General features: G+C 41.0%; 2 protein-coding genes across 4 annotated transcripts; one reads left to right on the top strand and one right to left on the bottom strand.

Moving 5' to 3' along the window:
• Window positions 1–235: 235 nt before the first annotated feature.
• Window positions 236–5229, bottom strand: myl9b (myosin, light chain 9b, regulatory). The gene is made up of 4 exons (XM_018677646.2): window positions 5062–5229; window positions 1594–1797; window positions 1295–1456; window positions 236–1214 (listed from the first exon to the last, which is right to left on the bottom strand). Exons 2-4 carry the CDS (start codon window positions 1775–1777, stop codon window positions 1039–1041), a joined length of 522 nt encoding a protein of 173 aa, XP_018533162.1. The 5' UTR covers window positions 1778–1797; window positions 5062–5229; the 3' UTR covers window positions 236–1038.
• Window positions 5230–7475: 2246 nt separating this feature from the next.
• LOC108884028 (phosphatidate phosphatase LPIN2) lies at window positions 7476–19294 on the top strand. Of its 3 annotated transcripts, none has more exons than XM_018677639.2 (20): window positions 7476–7578; window positions 11082–11282; window positions 11380–11475; window positions 11574–11842; window positions 12550–12657; window positions 12838–12949; window positions 13097–13916; window positions 14026–14119; window positions 14320–14507; window positions 14599–14692; window positions 14818–14887; window positions 15117–15209; window positions 15440–15498; window positions 16298–16448; window positions 16592–16740; window positions 16843–16929; window positions 17450–17602; window positions 17925–18039; window positions 18452–18555; window positions 18735–19294. In XM_018677639.2, the coding sequence occupies exons 2-20, from the start codon at window positions 11091–11093 to the stop codon at window positions 18883–18885; spliced, it is 3105 nt and encodes a 1034-aa protein (XP_018533155.1). In that variant the 5' UTR covers window positions 7476–7578; window positions 11082–11090; the 3' UTR covers window positions 18886–19294. The 3 variants fall into 3 exon arrangements, with proteins under 3 accessions (XP_018533155.1, XP_050930642.1, XP_050930641.1); XM_051074685.1 differs by lacking the exon at window positions 7476–7578 and adding an exon at window positions 9857–9996 and having other exon boundaries at window positions 12841–12949; XM_051074684.1 differs by lacking the exon at window positions 7476–7578 and adding an exon at window positions 9857–9996.
• Window positions 19295–20999: the final 1705 nt, after the last annotated feature.

The raw sequence follows: 20999 nt of genomic DNA, 5'->3' as shown, positions 1-20999 counted from the left end.
AAAAATCCAAGGTGGGTGCATTTGGACTCTGGAGTTTAGGTGTTGAGCAGAAATGTGAAGTGCAGCGTACAGCTTTGTTGGACAAAGGGCTAAAACTTCTAAATGTACTGATTTTGTTTTAAACCAATGAATTAAATAGGATACACTTTGTTTGACAGGATATTTCAGAGCCCTGGCACAGACATACAATGATACAATGATGTGAAAACACTCCAAACACACACACTCTACACTCTTTGCGGTCAACGGCATTAATAAATTTACTTTATTTGCCTGAGGAGTTACAAAACTGAATTCCTTCAACAACACAGACATACCTGATCCTTCAACAAATACACACAACCAGCTGAAGGGAGGAAGATATGAGTTTAGACTAAAATTTCTAGTAACCATTTCATCAAGTGGAAGTACTCACCACTTTTGATTGTCGAAAAGCAATACAACATAAACATAATGACCAATTTCTTTCTCCATTTCCAACATACATGGACACAAATATTACAGAGAAGGAGACTTTGTTGCAGTGCCTGTGCAGGTGTGGTAGCTAATTGGCAGGAAGAGGTAAACATGGCTGGTACTGTAATGTAGCACTGAATTTGACAGTCCAAACACACACACCCCCCATACACACATACTGGTGTTAAATGCATCTGAACCATTCAACCAGGTTCTCTACAAAGGTCAGAACAACTGCAGTCAAAAAGTGGATGAAGCTGCAGGAGACTTGTAGCCATGAGATGCAGATACTGTGATACACCTCTCTTCATGAATATAAACCTTCAGTGATGATACAAACTGAAAAGTAGTGTATTGCAGAATATTTGAATCCCATGATTCTACCTTTGATAAACATGTAGATCTAAATAAATGCAACACAAGTTGCTTCTGTCCTTCTTTAATTGTTATAGAGTATTCCCTACATGGATTCCTATTCAGTTTCTCTCAAACCTACAAGGTCCACAAAGGTAGGAACTAGGGATTGATTTGTGGTGTGTTATGTGTGCGGGGGGGGGGGCCTGAGGCAGTTGTATCCTCCCTCTACTCATCATCCTTGTCTTTGGCGCCGTGTTTGAGGATGCGGGTGAACTCTGCGTAGTTGAAGTTGCCCTTCTTGTCTATGGGTGCCTCACGGAACAGCTCGTCCACCTCCTCATCTGTGAAGCGATCGCCCATGGTGGTCAGCAGCTCTCTCAGGTGGTCCTCGTGAATCACACCTATGGGTGCAAATAACCTCAGTGAAGTTGAAGATAAAAGTTGTCAAATGCTGGCAGCAGCCAGGATTGTATTGACTCACCAGATCCCTCCTCATCAAAGCAGGCAAAGGCGTTGCGGATGACATCCTCAGGGTCCGTTCCGTTGAGCCTCTCTCCAAACATGGTGAGGAACATGGTGAAGTTGATGGGTCCTGGTGCTTCGCTCATCATCCCCTCCAGGTATTCGTCAGAGGGGTTCTTACCTGAGGACAAACAACACTGCTACAGGTATCTACTTTTTCTTGGACCATGCAATACCAAATCTATCAAACCTTTCAAATAATTGCAGATCTACGCTTTGCAGACAGAAAAACTAAATATGACAAAAAGCTTTTTTTACCCAGAGAGGCCAGCATGTCGTGCAGATCCTCCTTGTCGATGAAACCGTCTCTGTTCTGGTCGATCATGTTGAACGCCTCTTTAAACTCCTGGATCTGAGACTGGTCAAACATGGCAAACACGTTGGAGGTGGCCCTCTGAGGGCGCTTCTTGGTGGTCTTTCCCTTGGCGCGTTTGCTCGACATGGTGGCGGCTGGATCTGGGCCTGTGCACATTTAAAAGGCATGATTCATAGGTTAGATCACATTGTGTGCTAACACTGAACCACCAAAGATAGCATGGCTTGTGTATATTCCCTGCTAACACAGCTTGACATGAAAACTAATGTCAGCATCCAAATTGAAAAGAGGAGTGTAATCTGATGTATATTTTGCATTACAGAGCTAAAAGCTGGAGCACTGCATCATTATAGCACTTTTTATATTTCCTCTTTCGTTTGCCCCAAGCAGGAGAATCTTCTCTCTCTCATTTCCCCTAGAGAGAGACTCACATTCCCCCTAAATGTCGGGTACAGTGATGGGTGTGAAAACGACATGTCTCCACAGTGCACACCGCAGCCAACTTCAGATCCTTCCAGAATTAGACCTGTCACTCATGTTCGGGTCTGTGAGGATTTATCATGTGCCTGTGTGTGTGTTTGATTGTGTTATACCCAGTGGGCAGCAGCAGCAGACAGGGGGACAGGCGAGAGGGAGCAGGTAATCGTGGCTGATGAGTCACATGCAAGTATGACATCATGCCCTGAGCGAGTGATGTGAATACTGTAGGTGGTACCGGCTTACAATTAGATCATTACTCAGGTGAACTGTCAACAAGGCTGCTCTCCTGTTTAACAGGTGTTTTTTTTGTTGTTTTGTTTTGTTTTTGTTTTTTTTTGGTAGTTTTGTGAGGCAGATGTATATGTACATGGTCTTTTTTGTCATAATTAGACCTCAGGGGAATATAATGTTTACACTGCAAGCAAAAATGCACTACCCTTATAGTCCTACATACTGGGAAGCTGAGATGAGTATGTCAAGGCAAGTCACTTCCTCTCATACATTAGCATTTTAAGACCATACCAACTGAAATTGACTCAAATAAGTGCAGACATTCATTTCAGTAAATTAAAAATGAAGAGTGTTAATCAACAGGGGGCTGAGTTAATTAAAAAGTGATGATCTGCTAGTATATCTTCTCATCAAGCATAGCTGCTCCAGGTACATTTGAAGACTTTTGAATAAATATTGAATATATGCTCTTACTTCCTCATTGCTTAAATCTGTCAATAAGCGACCAAAATTGCTATGTCACACAGTTCTGTGTCTGTGATAACACTCTGTATATTTACCACTTATTAAAGAAGTACACTGGTTTTCTTATGCTGAAATATATATATATATATATATATATATATATATATATATGCAATATATTTTTCTGTTTAGTAACAAAATTTGAGTACATCTCTGCATTATGGTGCCCAATTTTACAGCCTTTTTATTTCAAAGTACAGTACAAAAATGGCCACATAGAGATATCCTCCAACAATTTTATAAATAGCTCTTTGCTGTCCTATATTCACCAGATCTATGTCTCCCAGGGCTAGCGTCTGTGTGACACTGTCTGTCATCACATTTAATGGGACGGCGTAGTCCTGCATTTCAGCGTCTACTCTCTGTATGGTTCACAAAGGCCTCACAGAGTCGCTGGCGAGGGCAAAGTTAATGTGGGTTTGCCTATCTGCTTGGCCCTTTATCTCTCTGTGTCCAGCATAAAGTTTCTTCCTGTGATCTCTATACAAATGAAGCAGCATTCTACTTTTATGGTCAGTGCAAAGCAGTATAACCAGACTAGGTTCAGTCCAGAGTTTATGAATAATCCCAAAAATGCATGAATGTTTGGGTTCTCAGTATAAAGGTTACAGGAAGGGAATTCATGTACCATGTCTTAATTATTTGGGTGTCAAATGAGGCATGTCACTAACTCACTACTTTCAGCAACTACCACACACACACACACAATTTTCCAGCAGTGTTTTCTCTCCTTCCTTTCCCTCACTACAGACACATGTTGGATCTGTCTTTCCTTGCATTCGACTACTGTTTGGCTGCCTCCGTCCCTTAATGTGCCAGAAAAATGAAGAAATCTGAAAGGTGTGTGCTGCTGGCTCGCAGCCTTTCCATTCTCCTCCTCACACCCTTTCAAGGAAGTTGGGAACAAAACAAGCGTCTAGCTCCAGTTTAAGGTTTCAGGAACGGAGGAATTCCTCAATCTGATTAGGGCTTCTCTCTCCCACCTAAAAGTCCTCTCACAATACACCACATTTTCATTATGCGCTCACTTGCAGCAATTTATCCTGCAATTCACACATCAGAGAGTGTGTTCGAAGTCCAATCTGAGATGCTGGAATTCAGTTATCTCTATTACACATTCTTGTTTGGCTTGTTTGTTTGTTTGGCTCCAGTGATACAGTAGGATACTGTCTCCTGAGGGGGGCTGATCAATATTTCTGTATTAAGCAATCAATCAGGTAGATTTCTAAGATTCTTGGACTAGCATGATTATTTCACAACTTGGATTTTTCAACGTTTAAGAAAAGAAAATCTGATTCCTGGCTGCAGCAACAGCTGAAATCATCTACATTCTGCACAGAGTGAATCAACAATGATTCACAAAGAGGCAGAGAACAACTATTTTTGATCTCAGCAACGTAAGAATTTGGCTGATGTGCCTCAGCTTGGCTTGTACTGACAATTGTGCTTGTTCTCTGACCACCACAGTTCCTCTGTGTGTGTCTCCTTCTTATCCCTTTGGAATGACAAAGCTCCTCTGTTCCTCTGTCCAGCAAGAACACACACACACACACACACACACGCACGCATATTTGGTATCACCAAACAGTCAGGCTGTCATCCCTCGCCCTCTCCTCAGGTCATGTAGGTCACCACTACTGAAGTGAAGACTAAAAAGGCCCACGGTTCAGGAATTCCAAACAAACAGAGAGTGAAGTGGAAGTTAAGCTCTCATCGCCTATAAAAAGACATCAGAGGTGTGTATGGGTGTGTGTGTCTGTGTGTGTTTAAGAGAACGTGAGTGAGCCAGATCGAAATGGGTCAGCTGCATTCAGAAATTCCTCTGCCTAATGTGGCATAGTGATGAGATGGAAGTAAACACACGAGCATACAGTGTGTCTATACTGTCTATGCAAACATAGCACAGATCTAAGGTGGATGTCCTGTACAGGTCTCTCTTCACCTTGATCAACAGATGAAAAAGCTCCATTGTAACTTATCTGGTAGCATTAATCAAAGATCCACTTCAGAGGCTCTCTGTAATTCTATCCTCCCCTTCGATCTCAGCACTGACAGTTGAGCATTGTACCCCTGAGCTCAGAGAATCTACACTTCAGCCTTGTTAAAACACATCAAATACAAGTTTTTAAAATGTATTTACACAATCGTGTGGTAAACACAGCTTTCTCTCTTACCTTGGCTTCAGGTAGAAGTACAAACTCCTTTTGTCTGGGTCCGACACAGCAGTGGGAAGGGAAGCAGGCAGTCCAACTGAAAAGTTTGTTTAAAGAATCAGACTCCCGGTGGGTCCCTCCCCTTTCTGCCCCGACCAATGGAGAGGCCTGCCCGTCCCGTACAAAGACATCCCAGGCCAGGCCATTTCTCCATACAAGGCAAAAGAATGCACAGGCTGCAGCCTGCTACTGCCACAGACGCTGCTCGGGATGTTTGGGAAAAAGGCAGAAATGACAGGAACTACGATAAGGCTGCCTTATTTAGAGAAAAGGGCCCTAAACAATTCAGAGGAGGCTCTGTATGGTGGAGTGTTGAAACACGAGGGAGAGAGTTGTGAGCAGATGCAGAGCAGTTTTTGAAAGGCAGTGTTTCTGTTGTAAGTGTATGGGTTTCCTTAAATAGGCAGTCTGGCTGGACATCACCGAGGCCTGAACATGCAGGGAGCACCTTAAATTATGTCATGGAAGCAACATCTGTTTTATGGTTGCTCACACTTTTCCACATTATGATTTATTAACAAAGCCCAAAGGGGAAACCTACCAGACATGAAAAAAGTGTTTATTATTATGGCTGCTTACTCTGACTTTAAGTGTTTTCTCTGTAAAGATATTAATAGGGTATTCAGTGCCTAATTTCTTGACAAAATATATCATCTCCTTAAATGGGCATTGCATATTGTTACTGTATCTTATGGGTACTGGTTTGGGTAACTTTAAAACAACCACCATCCCTTTTTGTGCTTGTCAATTATGGGTAAAATATATAAAATATATCAGTGTGTCTGACATATTTGATGTATTATACACAATGACCATTTAGTATACTCAGTGCCGCTGTAATGATGTAATGATGTGCCTAGCCTTCTGCATATTTAAGATTTCATTTACAGATTATTACATTTACTACATAACTCCGTGTTTCATCTGTTATTCCTTACATTGATTGTGGATAATGTCTAAAAATTTATTTATTTTATCTTCAGAATAGTGCATCATCTGTTTTTAGCTGTTTGAGAAATGCAGCATAGTCATATTTTTAGTAAATATTCATAGTAAGAATAGGAGACTCTGTCTTTGACTGGGATTAAATTATGGAAAAATAGATACAAAGCATGAATGGACACATTCAAGCAAAAAAAAAAAAAGGAGGCGTCTCTGTTTTATGAGTCTCTGTGCAGGTGCAGTGATGCCCTCCACTGGGCCAAACTAGTTATCATTTCTGAAATACTGAAAACCCTTCAATGATGATGAGGATAATGTGGGAGGGCTATGAAACTCTTCTTTTCGGTTGAGTACATGTGACGTTTTGAGGCACACATACTCTATCTACCTCTTGCCGTTCATCATATGCTCAAACAGAAAAAGTCTCATAGTAGTTAGTTACTGAAGTTAAAAGAGTATTCTTACCATAGTTATGTACCCATGTATATATTTTCAGCCCTGTGAAGGTCCTGGATCAAACTCTGTACTAACTCCTGTAACAATAATTCCTCCAAATATAAGGAGAATTGTGGGTCTTAGTTAAGTGAAGTTAAATGCAGTGAAACTTCAGCACAATAACAGTCTTATGAACCCTCTTTATGTGACATATATTTATATAGACAATATCATGTATTTTCTGTTGATGTCTATATATGTCTACCTCTATAATGTTGTATTACTTTAGTAGCTGCCTGTACATGATCCAAGTGAGTTCACCTGCTAAAGTTGATTTCACCAGTTGACACCTGTGGATTCACTTGATGATGACCTTCAACCCAGAGAGTGAATTTACCCTAGTGATATTTGAATCAGTTTAGAGCAGAGAAGGAGCACCTCAATCACTGTTGTCTGTGTCTGCTGTTGCTGAAGCAGATGGTGGCGTGTCAGACTGCTGACAACCCCCAACCTTCAATAACTGACCATATATTTCACTACCCTTTAGAATATAACTTCACTTAATTCTAACAGGACACATTAAATGTAAAAGTAAATAAAGATATTAATGTCCCTGTGTTAAATAATCTCTGTAACAATATGTTGAATCAACTTATCTGGATGTGATAAACACACTTGTTCAAAAGTTGAATTGTTCTCTTGTTTGTATAAGAGACTTGGGGTTAAACATTACACAAATCCTTGTAAGAGGTTTTGTAACTGATTTGTTTTAGTTTAACTGAGAGGCTCTTTTCTTTTTTCAATCAACAACCAAAATCTATGTTTACCAGTAAGTCGCAATAATTTAATCAGTTTTTTAATTGGTAAAGTATTGTTAGCTGTTTGTTTTTGTTGTTTTACACTGCACTGACAAATTAAACATTTTAAAGAAAGCATCTTGCCACACTTTGTTTACAAATTAAACTCCGAGGCGGGTCAATTTTGTTTTCCAGTTTGCTCATTGGTTGCTGGAATGATTGACTTGTGTCTTGCGCACGCGCAGTATACTAGGAAGCGTCCGGGATGGCAGTTGTTTTCTCAATCTGAAAATCATCCCGAAAGGTAAGCTGCTCTCCCTCACTCTCTCATCACCAACGCAGGAAGAATAAACAACACATTTCTCAGTCGTGGAACTTAACAAGTAGTCAGAGTTACTGGGGTTATGTATATTTATTAGATTATTTTACTCGCTGTAACTTAATGCATCGTTTCCAAACAAGTCGCAAAGATGTTTGAACACTGAATTCCCTGTCAAACAAAGCGCATTGTTTAATGAAGTTATGAACAGTGAATGTAGGTCCTGTTTTATACAAGGTTATCTGTCTAATGTTGGTGGTTTTAGTGGCGGTAGAATAAACGTGTTTCTACGCTAGGTAAAGTTAAAAGTGATGGTTTCAATGACTAACAATGGATTGCGCCATACAGCGAACAGAGTGAGTAATATCGTTGCGGAAGTTATTAGAGTTTGAGGTGTATCTCTTATCTGCATGCAGTACATACCTACAGGTAATATACGACGCCATAGGTAATGTAAACTGACCAAAACTATATTTAAAATTTCTTTCACTTATGAAAACATCCCGTGGAAAGACTGCTGTCGTTCATTCAAATCTTTACAAGACCCTTACTAAATGAGGTCTCCTACAGCCTGAGGGACCGTCTTTCTCAGTGCTGTCTGAGTCGGTTATTGTGATAGACGTTATGTAATCATACAATCTCTGTGTCATAGACTGTTCTTTCTTGCAACAGTGGTCAAGAGAAGATGACAGATACACAGAATATATTGCATTAGAGTGAGGTAACCTCTGTGCTGGTGTCTCCATTTGGGGCAAAGGTCAGTAAAAACCAAGACATCCCTCCCCACACACTTGGCCAGCTCTGAACATTGGAAAACTGCTGTACACAGTGCACATTAGGCTTAGTGTGTGAATGACTGATGAACTATAGCCTGTCAACCAGCGATGAAACCAAATTCATTACTCGACTGACAGAAAATCACTCAGTAACTATTTTAATTCTTGAGTAAGCATGAATGGATTTAGTCAATCATTTATCAAAATTGTTACTTATTCATTGTACAGAACTTCATTGAGAATTTTACATCATTTTAAACCAGATCAAACGAGATGTGACATTGGTCTTTCTGAGCTTGAGTGGATAATTTTTACTATTTTTTATTCTTCATAGACAAAAAATCTTGATATATAGATTAATACATAATGAAAAAAAAGTCAGTTGCAGCCATAGAGTCAACCGTCATCAGGTTGGAATTCCTCTAGAATTCCTCTAGAAGTGAACTGAAAGGCTGTTTAGCTTGGCATTATGCCAGTTTACAATGTTGGGACAAGTATAGGAATGTGTTTAGGATCTGATGTTTGATCCATGTACATTAGTATTACCCCTCCCATCTTTAGCCACTGTCATCCCTCTACTGCTTCACATTTTCACTTCCATTGTCTACTCTAAGCCTTTGTTCTTCCTGCTTTCTAAATATAGCTGACATGGCAGTTTCAGTAATGTATCACTCTAAATCATATACAATTAGAAAAGGGTCTCTATCTACACACTCATACTTTACATACACTCTTGGATCAGTTACATAATAGACCAGAGTGGAGTTTTGTTTTTATTGCTTAGCAATGGCTGATTAGCCACATTGTTTTCCCACTTAGGCCTACCTTTTTGTCATGTCCTCTTCTATAGGCAGCAGAGGCAGTGATATCCATCAAAATTCACAAGTTATTTGCCTGAGTTCCTCCAAGGTCAACCAGGCGTATGAAGGATTTTCCAGTGTTGGCAGGGCATGACTGCTGGAGATTCCCCATCATCTTTAATGGCCCAGAGAGCTGTGGTCAAGCCCAGAAAGAGTGTGGCTGATGAGTTTGTGTGTGTGTGTTTTCATGCCAAACATGTTTGAATAGCCTGTCCAAGCCTTTCAGAAACTGCTGGTCTGGCTGTCATGTGCAGCGCAAGTGGGGAAGTATGAATTCGGTGTGACAGGAGGGTGTGTATGTATAGTGTGTGCTTGTCAAATTGTGTGAGATAGAGGAAGCATTAGTGTGTGACTGAATATACTAGGACTCTCTCATAGATTGCTATATTTTGCATCACAGCTCAGAGCAGAGAGGACTAAAGCGCTGTCATCTCAGGATAACCACTGATCTGATTTAGCTTAGCAGCTAGGATAACTGACTATATAAACCTTTGTCTCTACGTGTCTTTTTCATAGCTAACGAAATATAGCTATACAGTCACGGACAGATATGGGAGCGGGTTAAGTAGCCTGAGTCTTGAGAGGCAGCCAAGCATTATGGGGAATGGGGTTGATGGGTTCCTGTGGTGGAAATGGAGGTAAAGTTTCTTGAGACTGCTCCTGAGTTCCTGTGGTGGGAAAAGCCTTTATAGTGGTGGCGTATGGCAGAGGGGAGGTCAAGGGAACACAGCCTGGTTGGGAGGGGACATCTGCATCCTTCTCTGTGGGTAAGACAAGAAATTGGTTTTGTGGATAGATGTTGCTTCAGACAGGTTTCATTGATTGTCACATGATTGCGTCACATACTACATCACTGTATTAGCTTTGTTTAAGTGTGAAATTGAAAACTGACGAAATTTCAGTGAGTTACCTCTTCTGTCCCCCAGTTTATGCCTTTGGTTTGTTGCAGCGTTGAAATGTTCACTTCAGAGGTTTATTTTGAATTTCAAAAATAATATTTTCTCAAAGAAACACTGTCTAGATATGACAGGGGCTCTTAAGGCCACCTGAAGTACCATACTTGTTTCTAAATTCCACACAAAGCCATATGACGGTCTAGCCAAGTTGATGCAGGCACAAACTAGGCCACAGGTGATGTTTTTTTTCTCTAGCCTTTGGCAAAGTTTGACTTCTCTACTTCGCTGAGGCCACTTGTTGTCACGAGACATGCTCTGGCCTGCTGCAGAGAAATTTTTTTTTTTTTGAACAGTCTAAAGATCAACTAACTTGTGAACATTTGCATTATCTTTGGTCTTGTCATACACGAGTCTATCTACAGCGGGACTCCACCTAGTGAACCTTTTCCTGCAATCATCATGACTAGCCAGGATAATGACTTGAGTAGTTCCTGTTGTGTATGACAAACCTCCAGATAAGTGTCTTTATTAGATCTCTCCTTCCCTCCCAGGTGTAGCCTGTTATTCATAATCAAGATCAGATTCTAAAGGTCAATATTGTTTTGTCAAAACATTAAAAGTACCTTGCTCTAAAACTTGGCCTGAATCTTTACTTTGGCCAATCGTTTACATAAAACAGGAACTCTGTTTTGCAATGTGCTATGTTAAGCATTTTAACGTATAGTTAATGCAACACATGCTTGGTGTGCTTTCTTGAATATGATGCTGTCTAGTTAATTGGATAACCAGCAGAGATTTTAAATCTATCAAAGTGGCTGCAATATTTCCTATAAAGCGACACTGGGAAAAGAGAATGAAAGATCATACAGAAAACACTGACTGCAGACACTTTTTCTTTCTTTGTCATGCCACTGGGCCTCGCTGTTCTCACTTCTTGTTTTTTTTTTTGTTTCCAGTCCCAAACCATGAATATTGTGGGCCAGTTAGCAGAGACCGTGTTTGTGACAGTGAAGGAGCTGTACCGTGGCCTTAACCCAGCCACTCTCACCGGAGGGATCGACGTCATCGTGGTACGTCAGCCCGATGGATCGTTCCAGTGTTCTCCCTTTCACGTCCGCTTTGGCAAGCTCGGTGTGCTGCGCTCCAAGGAGAAAATTGTGAGTCTGTCTTAATCTTTTAACTCCCAATATTCGTTTTTTGTTGCTTCATGTGCTGTTTGCTTTTAGACACGTACGTTCATCACTGTGTTTTTAGGTGGACATTGAGATAAATGGAGAATCAGTTGACCTGCACATGAAACTGGGGGACAATGGAGAAGCTTTTTTTGTGGAAGAAAATGAAAATATGGAGGTAAGACGGCTGACTTTAATAGCCATTAGTTTCAAAGTATCAGTTTTTCTACTGTACGTTTATACTCGGTGAACATTTTTTCCTCTTATCTTCTTCAGTCCCAGGTCCCAGCCCACCTTTGCACCTCCCCGATTCCTCTTGAGGCACCTGAGGAGATTGAGGAGACCCCTGAGGGATCCTCCGTCGCTGGGTCTGGTGCCCGCAGGAAGAAACGCCGTCGCAAACGCATGCGCTCTGACACTCACCTGAGAGAAGACAACTCTTCATCAGATGAGCGAGAACGAGAGAAGGAGTTCGAGAGAGAAAGTGATCAGGCTGGACAGGAAAGTCCTGCTCAAGAGGAGCTTCTCTCTCCATTACAAGTTAGGTCAGTGATTGGGTTTTTTTTCCATGCACTTAGCCTTTTGCAGACAGGAAAGAGCCTCTGTTTAATGCTACAATAATTTTCAAGAGCTGCTGAGATTACAATACTTTTGGAAACACCTTGTAAGACAAGGTTCGTGAGGTGGATTTTATGATTGATTAGCCTCAAGATTTTTTTCTGAAAGGAGCCCCGACTTCTCCACAAATTCAAGGGCTCTAATTCGCTTTAGCTAAGTGCTAAATCATATCATACACCTTGTGTCTTATCCTCTCATGTTTACTGTCACTACCAGCAACCATGTGGAATGCTTAAGTCACCAGTTAAAACCAGAACTCTCTCCATCATCTGTCCCTTCCTTCTGCAGTGGTTTTCCTGCTTTCTCTCTCATGACTAAAGTTTTTGGCATCTTCTTAGTAAAGCAGCACATTTTTAATGGGTTTTTTATGCTGACATCATTACATTTTTAGTAAAGATGTCATATTATTTCAACATTTTAGTCCATATTAAATTCTCTGTGAAGGGACAGCTGCTTCCTGAACAACACAGTTAGCACAAAACAGCTAAAAACTGCAGTTACATACTGTGATGTTGATTCTCAGTGGTGCTGTCAATACAAGCAGCCCCTTACAGGGAATGATGTTGTCAAATATTCACACCTTCAAAGTTAACACAGTAATTAAAAAAAAAAAATCCTTGTGTTTTTGTAAAAGTAAATCAGTGTACTACTCGCTGTCTGAGGAGCCAGTTGAGGAAGTGGGGGCCACGCAGACCAGAGACACTCACCCACACTCTGAAGGAGAGCAGTCACCCTCAGAAAAGTGAGGATGATCTTTACAATGAAAAATGAATTCATTAATTTTTTTGTTTTGAGTAGTTTCACTGGCAAGAAGTTTGAAATCCTTGCTTGTTGGCAAAGATAAACTCATACTGTTTTATGTGCCGTCTCCTGTCCTTGCATTAATTGATAGTTTTCTTTCTATCTCTCCTCTCCTTCACAGCAGTGTGTTTTACAGTCGGCCATCCTCTCCTAAGAGCGACTCCGAGCTGCTGGTTAAACCCCAGGAGTCGTCTGGGCCTCAGATGCAGTGGAACTGGGGAGGTTTTCCCATGGTATGGCAAGAAATACTCTCTCACACGCACACCCACAGTTGTAGATGTGCCTTTACAGCCTGCCTGTGCTGTGATTAATGCTGTAGATTAGAGATTGTCATGCTGACACACTGTCTCAAATTGCTCTCTCTGCCCTCCCCCTCACAGCTGTGTCAATCAGAGAGGACACTGGTGGAGTTACAGCACATCTCCCCTTCAGGGAATTCTCACTTCCGCACCATTGAGAGACAGGACTCCTTTGACATGGGCTTGGAGCCTGTGATCAGCTGTGGCAGAGTGGGCAGCGTAACAGTGGTCAGACCACAACCCAGGACTCAGTCTCTAGACCTAGGCAGTCATGCCACGCAAACCACCCCTTTATCCAGTGAGAGAAACTCTCACATTGCCCACTCTACCCCCAGTGACCTCTTCAAGTCTTGTGCATCGTCAGTGGCGGCCGATGTGGACTCAAGACAAACACTTGAATCTACACCAGGGGAAGAGGAAAGCAGAGACTTTTCTTATTCTGCTCATCTAATCAATGGCGCTGATTCCCTCGATAGCAAAGAGAGCACAGTCAGTGTTGACCATGTTACCACTGTGACTACAGTTAGTGCAATTAGTGTGGTCACTGTGACCAAACCAGACAACAAACAGAAAGAACTAAAAGACAGTGAAGACTGCACGGTCACAACAAGTCCAGGTCACACAGAACAACAGCAGGGTGCTTCATCTGAGCAGGGTGAGCAGGGTTCGACCAGCAGTGCCCCTGTCAGTGACGGGGACAGTGGGATCGATCCATGTGCTGAGGGAGGGGAAGAGGACAGTGGATCTGGAGTGATGGATGGATCAAACGGGGGCTCACTGACCAACAAGGCTGCACCAAAAGCTGAAGTGGGAGAGGCCGGGGCCAGCTGGACCACTGCAGAGGGGTCAGCAAACTCCTCTGAGGCATCTTCCAAAGTGGAGCAACAGGGCAAGAAGAAAGGTTGTTGCTTTTTCATTTAAGAAAAGTTTCCAGCCTCATTTTAGGCTAAGAAAATGTCTTAGTTTTTGTCTCTGTTGACCAATTATTTCTATGTGTCATTCTGTTGTAGGTAAACGTAATCACCATCTAGGACCAACAGACATTTACTTGGATGATCTGACCTCACTGGACCCAGAAGTGGCTGCACTTTACTTCCCCAAGAGGTGAGAAGACACATGGATATTCTTCCCAAAAATGCACTATGAGCATCTTATGTTTAATGATCTTTGAAACGACACTGTGGAAAAGACAAAAAAGTGTGCATACTGATTGATTTCCACTGAAACAGCCCAGTAACCCAGTAACTGCTGTGGTTTCAATTAAATGTTTTAGAGAAAATTATTGGTGTGTGATGTCCCTGCAGTGAGGCAGAGGGAGCGTCTCAGCATGCGGCAGAGCAGGGCTCATATTCAGGGAGTCAGTCGCCTCAGTCAGTGGGCAGCGGGGCCATGGACAGCGGCACAGAGTACCTGTCAGATTCCACCTCCTATAACATGGACGTCAGCATGTCCCTCTGTGGACAAGAGGGCGACACCAGTCAAATCACCAAGGGTAAATGGGTTTTCTGTGTGGGCAATGTATGCTTGTACGTGCAGGAATGGGCAGAGAGGGAATTAAATCAGTCACCATGTTGCTTCCTCAGAAAAGTTTATGGAGCACATTGTGACATACCAGGACTTTGCCAACAATCCAGGGATCATTGAGGATCCAAGTCTTGTCATCTGCATCAACTCCAAGTAAGATTTTTAAAAATGTATTTATAAAATGACCATTTACAACAGTCTCATGAACCGGCTCAGATTGACATTCTCAAAGAGTTTATGTTCACGATTGTTCATGACCTGGCTTTCATCTTTCACAGCTATTACAACTGGGCAGTGGCTGCTCCAATGGTCTTGTCAATGACAACTTTCCAGAAAAACCTACCCAAGGTATTTTAATGATTCTAAACCAAACCATAATAATGTTAACTAATTAGACTTCCTTAATGTCCAGGTATAAACATAAATAAAAGGTTTCACTGAGTTTTTTTTTTTATTATTTTTTTATTGATTTACAAGTTAACATCATAAGACAGACAAGATCTTAGTTAGGTGGTGACTATAATGACATGATTAATATACTGTAATCATTGCTGTGTTTTTTGTGTGTGCCATACAGAGTACAGTAGAGCGGCTGGTAAAGGACAAAATGCCCAAAAAGTCTGGACGCTGGTGGTTCTCCTGGAGGAGAAGAGATATGGACAATAACCAGGTGGAAACTTAAGAGTTTAAGAGTTAATGGTCATTTGTTGAGTTACATTTTAGAACCTGCAATAATTACAAACAATAATCCAATCATTGACTTAAGCAGGGTTTTTCAGGAGTGGCCTTGTTAGTTAGGGGTGGTTTTAAGACAAATATGGGTAGTAGAGATGAAAGTGATTAGTGCGTTTGTAAAAACTGCCATTGCAACTTTTTTCTTACGTTGTTCCTGTTTTTCAGCAAAAACACTCAAAGGAGGAGCAAGAGGAGCCACTGGTCAGTTTGTCTTCCACAGTAAAGTAAGTTACCTCATTAAATATGGTAAAACACTAGTTAATAAACCTGATAAAACCATATATGTTCTGTTTAGGTTGGACCAGTTTCAGCTGGTGCTGCTGATCACAGCTGATCCACTGCTTTTTAATGTTTTTAATGTTTTTAATGCCTGTTTAAGGACATTCAGTCTAGTCTGATTGCTCAAAAGACTAGGACTGCCTGTACATTTTAACTCATCTTTAATTTGTGTATTTGGTTGTTGCAGCTCCCTTGTAGATGTATAAAAGAATGCATAAAATAATTGTAGCCATGAGAAGGAACAAAAGAGAACTGAACATCTCAGTGTTTCCCCTACCATTGTCTTCAGAGGGCAGCCTGCCCCACCAACGTGGCCCCCCACTCTCCCAAGAAACAAAAGGAAAAAATCAAAATCCAAAAATTAAGAAAACTAAATATTTTATGCAAAATCACAGTTGGGCAGACATCAACCCCAAATATATGCATAGCTTAAGAGCCACACTAAAATGAATCAACTGGGGGAAAATTATCCCTGTTAGATTCTTTGGTTTTTAGTTCAAAAAGACACATTTTCTGAATTAATATAAACTCTCACTATGTAGTCTACCTTTTGGCCTCCAGGGTACGCCAAAGTTATATCCATATAGTACATTGTTCAGTAAATATTCTAAAAAACAAAACAAAACTAAACAAAAATAAAATGCTTACAACATTTTATTTGTCAGTGTTCCTGAGTCATTATTAATTAACAATAATTCAATAAAGAAACATAGTTCATCTGAATCATGTGTGATGTTTCCCCAGAGCCACACTGGATGACATCGACAGTGACGAGGCTGCAGGACTCGGCCGAAAAGCCACCATTCCTTCCAGTCTATCAACAGAGACCCTTAACGCCACCCAGTCTATCACCCAGATGTACCGCAAATCACTACGCCTGACCTCCAAACAGATAGTAAGCAATGCTGTTGCGTACACATTCATACATCCACACAAAAGAAATGTTATTCTGCTATCAAATATATTTAGATGTTTACAGATTTCTCTTTTGCTTTGTGCACTAAATGCTGAGCTAACCCTACCCTCTCCTACACCCAGGAACACTTAAACCTGCGTGAGGGAGCCAACAAGGTGGTGTTCAGTGTGACTACACAATACCAGGGCACCTGTCGCTGTGAGGCTGCCATCTACCTGTGGAACTGGGACGACCACGTCATCATATCAGACATAGACGGCACCATCACTAAGTAAAAACAACAAAGTTTCCCAGCATGTTTTTGCATATTTTATACTCACTGAGAAAGATACACTGTGTGAACTGGCACTGTTTCACTTTCTGTCTCTTGCAGGTCCGATGCTCTGGGGCATATTCTACCTCAGCTTGGAAAGGACTGGACACACAAAGACATCGCCAGACTCTACCACAAAATACACCAGTATGTGACATTACTTTCCTGAAAATATCATCAGCAAAGAGCAAAAAACATCATTGTCTTTAATAGGTTTTCTATCCTATTCCTCTTTCTTTCACCAGTTTATTTTACTGAACTTTCACTCACATTACTCACACCATAACAAGCAAAAACAGACTGAATTAATCTCCTGCTGATGATTTCAGTCTGATGTCATTCTTGTTGCAGCTGACTGTCTAATCTGCATTGCCAGATGTTTCCCTGTTTGTCCTCATTTTCATATGTCTTATGTTGTGCTTTTCAAATGAATTCAGCTGTTCAGTTAATTGAAAAAAGATTGAATTCTATCTTAAGCGCTAATCTTTTGTCACACAAATCTGGAGAAACAAGATACAGTACATATGTGTTGCTGAACGAGTTGATGAAAGTATTCAGGGGATTAATGCTGCAGGTTAAATCAAACACAAGGGGAACTGGAAAACACAATTTTCTCATTTCATTCAGTTACACTAAAATGCAAATATGATTGTCCCTTTCCTTGCAGAAATGGCTATAAGTTCCTGTATTGTTCAGCGCGCGCTATAGGTATGGCTGCCATCACTAAGGACTACCTGCAGTGGGTCAATGACAGGGGCACTGTCCTTCCTAAAGGCCCTGTCCTGCTGGCTCCCAGCAGCCTCTTTTCAGCACTACACAGGTAACAAATAGAAACCACCAGGCTTCTTTACTGCCGGTTTCCAACAAAGATGATGTTCATGTCATAGAGTAATTAACAGGATGTAGGATTTTACTTCCATTGCTTTCACATCAAATATAATTTAGTGAGATTCACACTGGAAATCAATGTATGCAGTAGTCAGAACTGCTCAGTACCACTTGTGGACACTCCTCTAAGGGGTATCCAATAAACACTAATGCTCAGCTGCTAGATTTTATGAAAGGTATAAATGTGTGCAAGAAGACAAACATTTGAACCAATAAGCCTTTTGACTTTTAACTGTCCGTCCTAACCTGTACAGAGAGGTGATTGAGAAGAAGCCAGAGGTGTTTAAAATTGCCTGCCTCAGTGACATCAGGGATCTGTTCAACCCAAAGAGACAGCCCTTCTACGCGGCCTTTGGCAACAGGACCAATGTAAGCAACGCTGCACAGTGGCAATATCCTTCAGCAACAAGTCTGTTTTAAGTTGACTTTGTCGGGTGCTAAGTTGCTTGGTTTGGGGTTTGGTGATTTTTAGCCTCTGGCCAAAACCTGGATTTGTTTTTAATAACAAGGAATTGTGCATTTTAGGAAAAAGGCACATGATTATTGTTTCATTAACAGGCATCCTGCCATACACCCCAGCAGGTAGAAATGAAGTGTGAGAAATTTGAAAGAAAAGTCTTGAGTTTGCTTGTTGATATAAAGTCCATACTGGTGAATGATTTATGATTATGGATTAGTGCTGTAATAGCCAAACAATCCCTTTCATAGATATTGCAGAGGTCCAAGTGACACTGAAGGTTCTCTGTGTAACTGTTTTATGTTGCTGCCCTCGCTTTTGCAGGATGCGTATGCCTACAAGCAGGTTGGAGTGCCTGACACCAGGATATTTACTGTCAACCCAAAAGGAGAGCTTATCCAGGAGATGACCAAAGGCAACAAGTCCTCGTGAGTGTGCAACAAAATATAGAGATGGAAGGCTATTACAGAGGATATATACATGTTTTCCACATTTTAATTTTGTATTATTTCTAAATACAAGTTTAGATCATTCTAAGCCAGTTTTGTACAGTCATGTGTTTGTGTGTGTGTGTGTGTGTATGTGTGTGTGTGTGTGTGTTTTGCAGGTACAGCCACCTCAGTGAAATAGTGGAACATTTCTTCCCTGTGCTCTCTGCCGTGGGCAGCACGTCCTCTGCTTTTGACTGTCCTGAGTACAGCAGTTTCTCCTATTGGAAGGAGCCTCTGCCAGAACTGGACCTGGATGCACTACTGTAGAAACACTCACACCTACATCAACCAAAACGCACATACACACACATAGTAAGGCAGGCACATAAGCACATATACTCTTCCTCTCTTCCCTCATTTTCGCAGCAAAGCATTTCAAAGGATTTCTCCCAGCATGCCTGAGTATTTTGCCTTTTGATAGACCTGCCAACTGTAGAGCCTGTGTTATTAGCCACTGAATAAACTGGAAAATAAAGCGGCACCTGCCCCTTTTTACACTGCACTCAAAGACAGAGCCAAATCAAGCCATAATATGCATGGAATCTGCATTTCAATAAGTGCATAAACCATTATGCATTAATCTCAGTGCCCTTAACACTGACTACAGCTGTTTACACAATATTTTACTATTTGTATGAGAAAATCCTACAATGAACAAGACACCAATGGACAAATATGCCTTTAGACTGTTTCAGTTTTTTACTATTGTGTGCACCAGGATCATAGTTATTCCACAATTTGAATTGAAGCAGCACATTGGCATCATAACTCTAACACTGTCACACATTTCAGCTCTAAACATGGACCAAAAATATATTTGTACACAAACGGAGAAATTGAGCTGTATTAGAAAATATTAAGTGATGCATAAATTCCTACTACTGTTGCCCGCTTTCTGTGACTGACCTGGAAATTTTCAGTGCAATGCTTGTAACCTAAACGCCATGATGAGACAGATCTGGGTACATGCAGCTGCAAGACAGCCCAACTATCCCTTATTCAGTGGAGATGATTTAGATTGTGTGTCTGTGTGTTTTCAACAACAGAGAATGTCTTATGGAGTTAAGTTTTGTGAGGAGGAGTTTTTATAGCTGCATGTACCAAGAACGCAAATATGGTGTGAGAATGTATTTAAATTGGTTTGGATTATTTTAGAATCTGTTCTGAGCCCTGATAAGCTGACACAAAGACAAGTATGGAGTAAAAAGCGGGTTGTAAAGTATAACTGAATTATTTTATTTCAGTACATGAGGACTGCAACAACAAGTGGATCTGAGCATACAGTAATGACAGTGATTGTGAAATTACACAAAGCACATTTCACGTGTCTTCCTTCAGGGTACTCCAACACCAAGTATAGCAATGTTTGTACACTACATGAATGGGGAGGAGGGTCAGACTGACAGTGACTTTTACTCCAGATGTGTAAACACACACGGGGGGGGGAGGGCGCTTTAAAGTAATGATGTAGCCTAGCGCTGTGCCTTTGTACCACAATGACACTGTTATATTTATTATTTTTTGCATATCTATCACTATCCAACTGTGTGAAGATGCATTTGGAGCTGAGGATTTTGCTGTTACTTTTTAAAAAAAACAAATATATATAAATATTAATGAAATTAAAACACAACAATGCCTGTTTTCTTTGCCCCCAAGTTTTTATGTGAAATGAGTGTTCTGTAAATACTTAAATTCAGGATATGTTTTTGTATTTTGTACACAGCCGAATTTTAATTTCAATACCACGTATGTTATAAAGGAAAAAATACGTTTATTATAGTAGATAATGGAGCAGAGTTGGCAAAGGTTTGGCAAATAAATGAAGACAGGCTGCAACGTGTTGCTCATGATGGTTTAACTCCAGTGGGGCTTATGATGATGTCTGTGTTTATGAAAGGCGTAGAGAAATGTGACCGCTGATCTCTGCGTCAGCGCGTTTTTATTTACTCTTACCTGATCAGGAAGACTCGACACAGGACAGCAGTGTTGAAGAAGGTGAGTCTCTGAGGTTGGATGTTGTCTTCTTCTGTTGATTTTAATGACGAATAATTTATATTCAGTCGTTTGTAAACGCCCTGCGCATGAAACTATGCGACCATGCTTATGAAGAAATACGTAAATCTAATTGTTTTATCCGGAAGCGAAACCACATTAATTGAAATCAAGTTTACGCCTTGATGTAGAATCGAGCTGACGAGTTAAGTCTGGTGAATTAGACTGAGAGACTCTGGTCGCATGGACACGGATCCTTTTTCCTTGGAAATCGAAACTTAACCATCAAGTAAACAGACGCACCAACAGTTGACGACGCAAAGATATTTTTCACTGCACTGTTGCCTTTTACTTTTCGTGGCCAGTAGAAACGTTTTTCTTGAATT

The sequence above is a fragment of the Lates calcarifer genome, linkage group LG12, assembly GCF_001640805.2.
Source record: "Lates calcarifer isolate ASB-BC8 linkage group LG12, TLL_Latcal_v3, whole genome shotgun sequence".
Lineage (NCBI taxonomy): Eukaryota > Metazoa > Chordata > Actinopteri > Centropomidae > Lates > Lates calcarifer.
This window is presented reverse-complemented; position numbering and strand designations above follow the sequence as displayed.